General features: G+C 32.4%; 1 protein-coding gene across 1 annotated transcript; it reads left to right on the plus strand.

Moving 5' to 3' along the window:
- Positions 1-1,114: 1,114 nt before the first annotated feature.
- Positions 1,115-7,435, plus strand: LOC115989253 (chitin elicitor receptor kinase 1-like). Its single transcript, XM_031112923.1, has 13 exons — positions 1,115-1,153; positions 1,272-1,276; positions 1,413-1,440; positions 1,572-1,576; positions 1,864-2,037; positions 2,928-3,058; positions 3,436-3,525; positions 5,415-5,508; positions 5,595-5,746; positions 5,811-5,902; positions 6,442-6,580; positions 6,681-6,779; positions 6,992-7,435. Exons 5-13 carry the CDS (start codon positions 1,890-1,892, stop codon positions 7,154-7,156), a joined length of 1,110 nt encoding a protein of 369 aa, XP_030968783.1. The 5' UTR covers positions 1,115-1,153; positions 1,272-1,276; positions 1,413-1,440; positions 1,572-1,576; positions 1,864-1,889; the 3' UTR covers positions 7,157-7,435.
- The last annotated feature ends 5,883 nt before the right edge of the window (positions 7,436-13,318 follow it).

Below are 13,318 nucleotides of genomic sequence, written 5' to 3' on the forward strand. Positions count from 1 at the left end.
AGTACCCATTTGAAGATTCACACTAGCAACTTTAATGTAACCAGATTGTAGCAACTTCACCTTGATCATTGGATCTTTAGAACTTTGAACTTGGATCTCTAGTTCATGCTTGACAAGAGCTTGAAAAATCTCTAATGCTTGTGTAAAATACACGACTCTCAAAAAGTCTATAAAAACTTGCCCTAGATTGCTTTTATACCTGGTATGAAAACCAAGAACCCTAGATCAAAAAAGTTGGCTGAAATGAATTGGAAACCTGATTTTACATGAATCTCTATCAATTGAGATCTTGTTTTGATTGATCGAGTCTAGTGAATCTCGATTGGTTGAGTAGGGATCGAGTTGGTGTCGAGATTCCAGAAACTTGGGTCTTCTTGGGTAGAACCTTGGTCTTGTCTTGGACTTGAACATACTTCAAAATACACTCAAGACACATTAAGGGCCCGTTTGATACATGTGTTTAAAAATTAAAAATTGTTATTTGAAAACATTTGTGAAAATACGTGTGGGTGAAAAAGTGTGTAGAAATACGTGTAATGTTGTTTAAGAATTGAAAATGATTGTTTGAAAACACAAACCAAACACCCCCTAAGATTCCCTAAGTTGATTACAAATGGTCACGGTTTCCCAACCTAGTCCTATGGACTCAATAACATGTGTATCCCATAGATTTAGATTAGGTTTCCTAGGTCTTTGACTTAACATAACATCCCATTAATCTAGGCTCGGTTTCCTCTGTCCGATCATAACACCATCTGAGATGGAATATGTACCACTTCCACTTGACACACATGTTGGCTTTACAAGCTATGTCGCTTTCAACAGACAAGGAGTACATTAAGTATTTCCATATTCCAAAAAACTGAGTATATTTTCCCGTAAAATTATTAAAAGTGCATTTATTTGTTGATATCTTTCGATGATGCTACTGAGTTGCCTTCTTGTGCATTAGAATTTAAAGCATGCAGGTTAAAAATTTAGGCTTCAATAGCCACTCAATGTGTGTATCCTTTATCATTAGAAATATGGTTTTGTTCTTCAAAGCATCTCATGACTGCATAGTAGAAGCATTGCTGGCAATCATTCTAAAGTTTTGGCTTTTCTTTTATTTTGCAGATCAAAACGGAACATTTCCACCAGCACCAGCACCACAGTAATTCAAACCATCTAGACAAGCTCTCAGTTTGAAATGAATGTTATATTTTTGCTTTATGCTTCAAACACTTCAAGTTGACTTACAATTACATTCCCCCCCCTTCTCTCTTTTGCAGAACAGGTGTTGGAGATTTCTTCTCTGAGATATCTACTCAATTTGTGTATCATTTATTATTCGCAAGCCAATATGGTTTTGCTCTACAAAGCATCTCACGTCTGCGTAGTTCTAAACTTTTGGCTTTATTTTTATTTTGCAGATCAAAATGGAACATTTCCACCGCTACAGTAAGTCTTGCCATCTAGACGTGCTCTCAGATTGAAATAACTGTTATATTATTGCTTTATGCTTCAAAAACTCCTTCAAGTTGACTAACAATTACATAAAATTTTCCATTTTTTCCCCCTCTCTTTTGCAGCACAGGTGGTTGAGTCTTCTCTCGAAAATTTCTTCAGTGTTTCTTATCTGTTCTCCCTTTTGCTGTATGGGGTCAAAAGTTATATGCCAAATATGGGCTTTAGTGTTATTTATGATAAAGTACCACTTATTTCAAAAGTTTAAGCTAGACATAGGATTTCAGTTCAGAATCAGTTACTCTAATATAAACTACCATTAGATCCAAAAATTTAAGTTGATAGAAATGGTGAATTTAATATAGTAACTGTTATTCCAATAATTTCAAGCTTACATTGCGGTGGCATTTTAAGAAGGTATTTCAAGTGGAGCCATTGCTGGCATGTCTATAGCAGCAGTTGCTGGAGCATCTATTTTGGCATTTTGTCTGTATGTGGGGGTATATGGAAGGAAGAAGAAGAAGGAGGAGGTTGTGGAGATATCAACTCTCCTTGCAATATCCCAACACCAGTATGTTCAACATAGACATGGTAATATTTATGCTTTGGTGAACCATCTTATCGATTTTAATTATTTTAAGAGAGACATTTAAATTTGAAATGATCATTTGGTAAGTGTCACTCATTTCTATATGAATAATGATAAGAGTTAACTATCATGAGTTGCAAAACTTATTTTTGGAACATGCCTTTTCTCTGCATATTTTTCCATGCTTTGATTTTCATTTATTGCATATATTTTATTTCTCAAATTATGAGAATTATGAATTTGGATGAATAGATACTTCTTGAGCAGCATCATAAGACCCATAAAGAAATTTTCAATGAAGAGAGTTTACACCTTCATTTTATAGCACATTGGATGTGTTGAAGCATAGTCTTGGGTATTGCCTCCATGCATGAAACATGCACCCCATTTACCATATGCATCCAACCCACAATTGTGTTTATAATAAAGCCTGATAATAAGGCATACCTCAAGATGTTGACTTCAAATGCCTTCAAAAGCAGAGCCAAACAACAAAAATAGGTGACTCTCCCTCAGTGCGTATTGCTTTATTGCTTTCTTGGCTACCACCTCTTGCCTAGGACTTACTGGCGGCAATATGGGTTAGAAATGGTGAAGCTACTCTTTGTGGCTACGATTAGAGCTAGTTTAGTAACATCATTTGACAGCCTTGCTAACTCATCTGTTATTGTGTCAAACTATTTGTAAGGTTCCAATAGGAAAACACTTAAAAATTGCAAAAGGGTGTACCATATGCATCATTTGCAAGCTCATGTTTCTCTCACATTTTTCCAAAATTTATAATCACATATAATGAGTTTTTTCTTGCAATGACATAGCTTTTGTACACAATTCCAAAAGAAAGCTTCAGAATTGGTTTCTTTTACTGGTGCTCCTTCGTCATGGCTCACAGGTATTACCATGGACAAATCTGTTGAGTTCTCATATGAAGAGCTTGCAAAAGCCACTGATGACTTCAGCCTGGATAATAAGATTGGGCAAGGTGGCTTTGGATCTGTCTACTATTCAGAATTACGAGGAGAGGTTTGTTGAATCTTACATTGTTGTCTGGCTGTCATACTTCAGAATCTGAGTCATATATACATTCAAACCATGATGTAACATGAGCCTTCTTGGCTTGAAAGCACCATAGTAAGAGCAAAAGGTCCACCCCATCTCTGAAGTCTCACGGCATTTAGACATCCATACTGTCAGAACTTTAGAATCTAATCATAAAAATTCAAACCGTTGTATGTCATAGCAGTCCTCTTTGAGAATTCAAAAACCATATAATTTTTTCACATTTACTCCAACACCATGATAAACTACAACTTATTTCTAAATCTTAAGCTGTTAAGAAATCATAAATTTAAGCATTTAAAATTTATTCTAACAGACTCTTTCGTCCTACTATCATGCAGAAAGCTGCAATTAAGAAGATGGATATGCAAGCATCTGAAGAATTTATTTCTGAACTGAAGGTTTTAACTAATGTTCATCACTTGAACCTGGTAATATGCTTTCCCTGTAATTTTATTCTCTATTTCAATTTATTTTGGTAGATTTCAAATTCAAAATAAATCCTATTGATGGCTCAGGCATTATGCCAACATGGTTAGAGACTGGGAGCAGATTGTACATTAGAAAACTCAGTCAGAATCCTCTAGCTGATCGATTCTGCACCTTGTCCAATCATGTTGTTGTCGGAAAAACTGGTTTTGCATCTCATACAAAACCCACAATAGAAGCAATACAAGGATCTACTTCATTCATGAGAGATAACATGTAACCTTGAATTCTAGAACAAAGAAAAGAAAGCGTACCTTAGTGCAGTAAAATTCAAAAACAAGATTTGAGAATACCTTCAATCTTCATCCCAATTCCACATAGTGTCCAAGATGAGTGGTCTCTCAATTAATTTTCCTTTAGAAAAGTGAATTCCAAAAAAAACTTGTACAGAAAAACTGCTTTCTCTTCTTTTAATCATACATACTTTTTACCTACTTTGGTAGTTACTTTATTTAATAACTATTATTAAATAAATAACTGATTATCTAATTGGGTTATCTTTTTGGGCCAGCCCAATTGGGCTTAAGTGTGTGGCTTGGGATGAGACCAAATGGACTAATAAGACTTTAGCTCCAATGGGCCTCACACTTATCTGTCAACTCTTGACAACTCCAAAATTACCATTAATTATATAACAAGTATCACTATAGAAATATAATTGCACTCTAGATTTTATTAATAAATTATATCCCAAGACTCTAATATGATATCATTTAACCCCTCCATAAAACATTCATAGTGAACAAAGTCATAATAAACTGTCATCTTGTAAACAACTATTTTATTCCTTGAGTACCCAGTTTAATCTTTTAGTTATTCATATTTATGAAATCTAATTTAATAAAATATGAACTTTAGTAACACTTTACTAAAGTGACCGACCCTAAATAACCAGTTTCATTAAACTTATCTCAATGGGATATTTCATGTCTCTATAGAAAGAGATTATGGATTCCATCTTGAAAATATGTGTTGCCTCAATACTATGTGTGGTTACCCAATATACTAAGATTTTAACCGTGAAACTAGATTTCACTCTTGATATACCAAAGTAACCTAAATTTCTTGATCGGGTTTACTATTCTCTTAGGATTGAGAGTCTATGAAATTAGAAGTCGTGAGATTAATTATTCAGGTGATAGCTGTTAATTGAATAATTAATTTCACAGCGGTCCAGTTCAATGTCTTACACACTTAAGACATATCAGCACATCAACTAGAAGTCTCCACTTCTATGATCCAGACAAACCATCTTAGTTGATGCGTTATAGTCTTTGCAAATAAAACGCCTAATTTCATCACCGACTACGAACTATATTTTGAGTTTACAAGGAACTTGTGATTTATGTATTTTGTAACTAAATCACGTACAATACATCTTAAGAACTATGATAATGTTCTATTAGTTCATTTATAAATAGTCTCATATAATTAAACAATTTAATTATTTATAACATGTCAATAAATTGGATTTTAGGGCATAAACCCTAATAATTGTAACTAGTTACTGATGATTAATATTCCAAGTAAATGTATATGACAATCATAAGTACTTGGCTTACTTTATTATTCGTATTTCATTGGTTGTTAAGAGGCTTATACACTTTTCTAAGCTCTTTGCCATAATGCTCTTTGACATGATACTTTGCTCAGAAGAAAAGCTGGCTTCAGATTTTGGTATATACATAACTATTAGGAACTTTTTGTCAAACCAGTATTTGCTTTCTGTGAGTGCTTAGCTAATATCAAGTTGCTGATTTTGCCCAACTAACAGTTGCATCGTTCAATTATCTTAAGGTGACTATTTGTTTCTATGTTAAACTTCATGCAGGTTCGCTTATTAGGATATTGCGTTGAGGGCTCCTTTTTCCTAGTTTATGAGTATATCGAGAATGGCAACTTAAGTCAACATCTGCACAGCTCAGGTGAAAATGAAAATGCATCTGCCTACTCAACATCTCATTTCTATCAATGTATGTTCATGACTGCATATTGTATCTTTGGTTTTCAGGAAGGGATCCATTGCCATGGTCTACTAGAGTGAAAATTGCATTGGATTCTGCAAGAGGAATTGAATACATCCATGAGAATACCGTTCCAGTCTACATCCACCGTGATATTAAATCAGCAAATATACTGATAGACAAGAACTTCCAGGGAAAGGTATTCTTGTTTTGACGTAGTAGGCCTGACATCACCGTCATTATTCTAAATTTTTTTGGTACAGGTTGCAGATTTTGGGCTAACAAAATTGACTGAATATGGAAGTGCTTCGCTGTACACACGTCTAGTGGGTACATTTGGATACATGGCTCCAGAGTAAGAATTTCCTAATCTTTTTTTTTTTTCAATGTTTCATTACATTTATTTGTTTACTCTTTTGAAACAGAAAATTTTCATTTGCACATTATAAAGTAGCGAAATTTGTATTACATATCCATGTTTGAGTTATTTTTCTAATTTTATTTACTTACGTTCTTGAACCTTTCTTGCTAAATGCTAATTTTCAAGACATCGTAGGTAGCTTTTTCTCATCTGTGTTTAGTTGCAAGGATTGCTTTGTCCATCATTATATGGACCATACAAAGAATAAGGAGCAGTATCTATACACACAATTCTTTAGATGATTTTTTTTTTTTTTTTTTTTTTTTTTGTGTGTGTGGTGTGTGTGTGTGTGTGGGGGGGGGGGGGGGTGGTGGTTCAATTAGTTTTTTCCTCCATGCATGAGCCTAAATTGTGAATTTGGTGCATACCAGGATACCACTGACAGGAAAACTAATTGTGAACTCAAGGATCTTTCCAAGTTTTATAATACAAAAAAAGAAGAAGTTAAACTGAATGCAAAATTTTGTGTGCAGATATGCTCAACATGGTAAGATTTCCCCAAAGATAGATGTATATGCTTTTGGAGTTGTCCTCTATGAACTAATATCAGGCAAGGAAGCTATTGTCAACACAGATGAATATGTTCCTGAATCAATGGGACTTATTGCTTTGGTTGTTTTCTCTGCCCTTCCTCTGCTTACTATTTGTGAATGTAGTTCAAGAATTACTTATTTGAGAATTTACCCAAATTTTATCTATTGATATGATGCAGTTTGAAGATGTACTTAGCCAGCCTGACCCAGAAGAAGATCTTCATAAACTTGTGGACCCTAGACTTGGTGATGATTACCCGTTTGACTCTGTCCAGAAGGTGATTTCTCATTCACAATAAGCATGCAAATTATGGACTATTAGTCTTATTTCTACCAAGAGTCTTATAGCTTAGTGGCATAGCCTTCTCTCCTTTATTAGTAATACCAAGATTTGAATCCACCTCCCTATCGTTGTAAATTATAACTATCAAGTTATCAACCAAAAAAAATTCTTATTTCTAAAAAGCTTTTGTGGCTGATTTGGCTGCAGCTGGTCCAGCTTGCCAAAGCTTGTACACAAGAAAATCCTCAACTAAGGCCAAGCATGAGGTCTATAGTGGTTGCACTAATGTCGCTTTCATCTTCAACTGAGGATTGGGATTTTGGTTCTTCCTATGAAAATCCTGCTGTAGTCCATCTAATGACAGGAAGATAACCATGAAGACTCATGCTCATTAGTGATGCATGCCTTGATAAATGATAAGTGACCCCATGAAGAAAAAGTCCTAATTAACAATTGTTTTGGATATGTCCATCCTCTGTAAATATCTGTCAATAAGTACCATAGGTGATTTGAGAGAAGGTGGAACAAATGTAGATATTGTGTAGTAGTTTATGTCAATTTGTCTTCAGTTTTTCAAGATTTTTCTGTGCCACCATTCATTGTGAGTTTTTTACCTGGTGTTTATACATCTTTGCTCAGCATATTAATTCATGTTAAGGCTTAGACATGTTCCAACTTCTATTTGAACTTATTCCCCCTTTTTTTTTTGAAATTAGAGGCATAAATTAAGTACAACACCATCTAGAGTAACTAACACCCCATGTATCAGCCAACAATTATGGCATAAAATAGCATTAGGAGGATGCAAATAAAACACAAAAGAGTCCAACTACTTCCTTCCTTTAGCTAAAAGATTTGTGCAATGGTTTCCTTCTTGATGTGCAACCTGGAGTTGTAAAGCCTCAACTTGTTCCATTCTTCCTACTAGCTGAATCCATGCATCTGGGCCATGGTTGCATTATTTAGTATTAGTTTGGAAGAAAACAAGAGGCAGACAAAGATGAAGGAAATGTGTGATCAGCCACTATAAAATTTAAAGGCGTCCTATCTAATGCAACACAGGGCTTTGATGTATGTGTCAGCTGATATGGATAAAAGTGTGCCATGCTATGACAAAGGATTCTTGTCAGAAATCTCATATACAACAAGATGAAAGAGTTACTTCAGAAAATTTGATTTTGTTGTGTTAGAATATCAGCTCAACGGGCTTAGGTCCATTGTAATATAGTACTGCACTTTACTTGTAAACAACACATACTCTTGCCAATGCATAAAAAGGTCTCTTGTACACTGTTAGCATGTTACACACAGTCAATATATATTGTCGGTTTCATTTCTTGTATTTAAACTCCAGAGGGTTATTATCTATGTATTTAACACATTGGTGTCTATGTTGTATTTCATTTTCTTTCTGGCTTTCACACATAGATGTAGCTATAGCCTTCAAACAAGTAAATTAAACTACTTCTTGCTGAGGAATTTTAGAACAACCAAAATGGCAGTCCGCAATCAGAATATACAAATTTATCACACTTCACAAGTAAATATGGCATATTGTTTGGTTATGATAATGTGGTTGCCGTCCATTGATCAAATGTCGTGCTCTCACGTCTGTCATCTTCACCAAAATATTGTACTTTTAGACAAGATGCTATATTTTGTAGTCTTTATGCAATAAAATTGCCTTCATTATGTTTCATTGGAAGAAATTTGGAGGCTGTCCGTGTAAGATTTCCTAATGCATATTATTTTCTCAACAGAAATTTGGAGGTTGTCTTTGTAAAATACCTCTAGTTAATATTGTGAAAAGTTTGGAGGTATAAAAATAAAACTTGAAATATATTTTATAAATAAAAATCTCTATTCAATCATAAGTATATTTTTATTTTGCTTTATAATATTGCTAATTATGAAGTTTCAGTCCCTATCATTGTCTTTTGTGTATGAATTCTAGTTTTTTCTGCAACTCATTATTAGTGTCTTCAATCTCTGGGTCTACAAGGTAGTCCAAAGAAACTATTTTTCATTTTCAGTTTTGCAGTAATGGGATAGTGCTATGTATTTTCATAATTAAGTGCTTTATACCTCCAAATCTTAGTAAGGAGAATTCTGTGTTTAGCTTTGATATCCATGAAATCTTTAGAAAGCTTTACCTAATCAAAACTGTGTGATTACCATCTGCTGGCCTCAATAAGCCAAGGAAAACTGCATCGAATAATTTTAGAATCATTAGACAATAGACTGTTAGTTTTTGAATGTTAAGTCTAGATACTTTTTATAAAATGTCTTTGCAATACTTAAATTCTCCTGGAATAATTATAAAGCCCAGATATTATAAGGGATTCTATAGTATTAGACTATTAGCCATGTGACAAAACTATGTCCAAATGTGAAAGCTTTTGGATTTATTGTTATCGTGTTGTTTAAGACTATGCTGTCATGTTTCAAAATTTCAATCGCTCTTAAACATAAATGTTATGCAAATTTCTCTTTATAGTTTGATATTGCTATCTCTCTTTCAATAATTAATATTAATATCTACATATTATTTTATATGTGTTTTTTTTTTTTTTTTTCCTATTAATTATAGCATGGGCAAGATATCAAAGAAAAATGGTAAGAATCCAAGCAAAGAAATACAATGGACTAGTGTTGTGGATAGTGCTTTAGTAGATACTTTTTTACATCAAGTGAACATAGGTGAAAGAGTTAATAGAACTTTTACCTCTAAGGCATATGATAACATAGTGAAAGAGTTGGTTGATAAATTTCATATGGAGATTAACAATGATAATGTGAAAAATCTACAAAAAACATTGGAAAAAAAAAAAAAATCATGAATGCCATGACATATTTAAAGATGGATTGAGTGGTTTTGGATGAAATGATTCTTTATATATATGGATAGCAACCAAAAGTTTGGGAGCCACTCATAGTGGTAAATTACGATTTTTGTGACTTTAATTTTGTATTGCATAATTATATATTTGTTGTATTACCATTTTTCTTGGTTTGTAATAAACTAAACCTGCTGCCAAGAAGTGGATGACAACACCTATGCCCAACTACCCTAAGATGGCACAACTTTGGGCTTAAGATACAGTAAAAGGTGATCGTGTTGAAGTTGCAAAGGAGAAACGTGCTAAGTATGCTATATCAAACACTATTAATGAGATTGACATAATAATATCCCAAAGTTTCTTTGGAGAACATTGAAGTCGAAAAAGGTCATCAAATGAGGTCTCCAAAAATTAATGTTGTAAATTCTCAAGTGTTGTCACAAAATGCAATGGCTTTTAAAAGCAAGAAAAGAAAAGCAGCAGAAGATGATGAACTTGAAAATATAATTTCTCAGTCATTTGATAACGTATCCATGGCAATTGATAAGGTGACTGAGGATATGGCAAAATGCTTTTCAAAGTCATGGAGTAGAAGTTCACATAGTTTTGGGCATACTGGAATTGGAACCAATTTCAAAGACTGAGGCCTACATATTTTTTTATGGAAAATCCAATGTATAAGGAGATGTTATTTGGTTGCCTGGACCATGAGCGCAAAGGTGTCCTATTGACACTAATGTCTAGGTCGAAGTGTGGGATTTCTTGGCCAATTTTAGATTTTCTTTATTATATTTTTTTTGTTTTGTTTTGGCAACACTCATTAGAGGAGCTTTTTTATACCATGCATAGACCTTTAAAAAATATTTTTTTTTCCTTTTCAGAAAATATTTATTTTGTTGAATAAATATGTGAAAAATGAAATTCTTTACAGCACACTTAGAAATCTACATAGTTTGATTTTTAGCTACTGTATATTGAATTTTGAAAGCAAATAACAAGCAACAACATTGTTCACACGGAGTTTATGCTAGAATTTTTTTTTTTTTTTTTTTTTGTTCTATAAAATGAGGGGTATATAGCAATGTTATTATAAAATAATTAGGTTGTAACTTTTAATAGTAGGGATAATAAAGAAGTGATTTTGATTTTCATGTTAAATATTATGAATGAGTTACTTGATAGCAAAATTAAGAAAATTAAAATGGGCACTTAACGTAAAATTAAATTACAATTAAAAGCTAAATGGATTTTATTTAGATTTTGGTTCTGCTTCAACTTTAAAATATGGATTCTATTTAGAATCTACCATTCTAAGCATATCCATCCAAAACAAACATCCAGTTGTTGTGCTTGTGCATCTATTATCTAGCTAGTCTAGACCAATTAACAACACAATTGTTCCAATGTAATTACTCATAGATGGTAAAAAAGTTTTAATTAGTTCTGTAATGGGCTTTACTTAACTAAAAGTTTTTCGTAAGAGAGTTGCAATTAGATATCAGAACTTCAATTACTTGGTAAGCTAAAAAATTATATAAATTGGCCTAAATAAATGAACAAAAAATTAATATAGAATTTTAATTCACACAATAAACTAACAATACTATGTCTATATCAAACACTTTTTTGGGAAAAAAATAAATTAAATGTTAATTCACCAGCAGAATTTTAAAAACACATATTAGAGAGCACTTTGCTTAATATAAATCAAAATTGAACCAACAAATGACCAAACCAAGAAAGTCAATACCATACTGGTACCGGCCGGTATGTACAGTGCCAGTATGTATACTGGTATCGAAACATCAACGTTTCGTACCGATTTAAATATCAAACATGTACCGGCCATACCGGCCAATTTCGGGCAATATCGATTGGTACTGAAAATTTTTTATTTTTATTTTTATTTTTTTTAAGTTTTGTAATTTTTGAATTTTTGTTAAGGCAGAATGATAACTTATTTGCATTAACTTATTAGTATTATTTGTTTTCTTAGTATGTAATGGTAATTTTTAAGCTTTCTATTTTTTATATTGTGTTTTTTTTTTCTTTTAATTGATACTAAAGTCTAAAACCATGAATAATTAGTTCTGAATTGAGGAAATGTTTTATGGTAAACTTTTATTTTTATTATAATATATATACACATACATACATACATACATACATATATATATATATATATATATACAAATATAAAAAATAGTGGTAAACCCGAAACGATTCACCGATATTGATCGGTATCCGAAATATATCGTACCGCTGGCCAAATCGGTACAGCCTCGGGTACGGTATTGACTCCTTTGGACTAAACACTAACAGACCTAGAATCCAAATATATACATGGCTAGTCTTATGTTGATGTCAATTGCGATCTATTCCCTCTCTTAAATCTATCACTTTCCAAGTTGTTCAACCAATGGGAAGAAACATAAAACACTCAAAATCATATGATATTATATATTATTAAATTAGACAAACAAAAAAAGGTAGCCTTTGCCACAAAGATGGAAGGGATTCCTCAAAGAAAGATTAACAAATGAAAATGAGAAAAGTTAGAGAGAGAAAGATTAGATATTAGATAGCATATTATCAAATTAAATGGAAAAGGTAGCCTTTGAGCCACAAAGATATAAGGAATTTTTCAAACAAAGATTAACAAATCAATAAGAAAAGTTGGAGAGATAAATATTAGCAATTAGATGGCAAAATAGAGGGGACTAATGCGTTGTTCATGGAGGACCCTTATGTGCGAATCGAATTGACTTGTGCTTGGATTTTAGGCTTTAGCCATAGATGCTGCTCAAATTGCATAATTTCTGACAATCACGAATGTGATTCCTTGACATTCCATCTTTATACAAAATTAACACACACACGAGCATCAAATCCAATACCACAATAAAATTAAGAAATGAATTTGACACAATAACTTACTTGGCACAAAAATTGAAAACCTTAGATGGGAGATGTGGTGCAAAATTGGGAATCTATTTGAATTTTCTATCAGTTTTGAATTGAACACCTAGAAAGATATTTATGGTGTGGTCCCCACATAAATCTAGGCACATGCAAAATTGGACTCTAATTTGGATTTATAATTTGACATTCTCTGAGTTTTGCCTATTAATATATATTTCATTCTAATGTTACTTCCAAACAATGTTATTTACATTCCATTCCTTTCCATTTCTTTCTATTAATTTATTTTAAAACATCCAAACAAGATTACTCAATAGTCAATTCCATTTAATTTCTTTACTTAAATACATTCAATTTTATTTCTTTATGACCATTCCATTTCATTTCTTTATAAACTCTCAAATGAAGCCTTAAGTAAAGTTCTACCCTATATTCTTTCATAGTTCCAAATTATTAATAATTAATTTTGAATTAAATTTTTTAACTATCTTTCATGGAACTAAAATTTTCTTATTAATTATTATTAATACTTTGAAAACATAAATATTAAATTTTAATCTGGTTATGTATCCTTGACAAAAATTTAAAGAGTACAGTGTACATAATCAAACAAAAATATATATATATATATATCTCAATATCTTTACATAATAATTACCCATGAAACTATTGTCAAATATAGGCTGTGTTTGTTTTGGCTTCAAATCACTTCCAGAAATGCTTTTCCGTAAATGTGGATGTTTGGTTGCGCATGGAAAATAAATTTTCCGGA

The sequence above is a fragment of the Quercus lobata genome, chromosome 5 (assembly GCF_001633185.2).
Source record: "Quercus lobata isolate SW786 chromosome 5, ValleyOak3.0 Primary Assembly, whole genome shotgun sequence".
Lineage (NCBI taxonomy): Eukaryota > Viridiplantae > Streptophyta > Magnoliopsida > Fagales > Fagaceae > Quercus > Quercus lobata.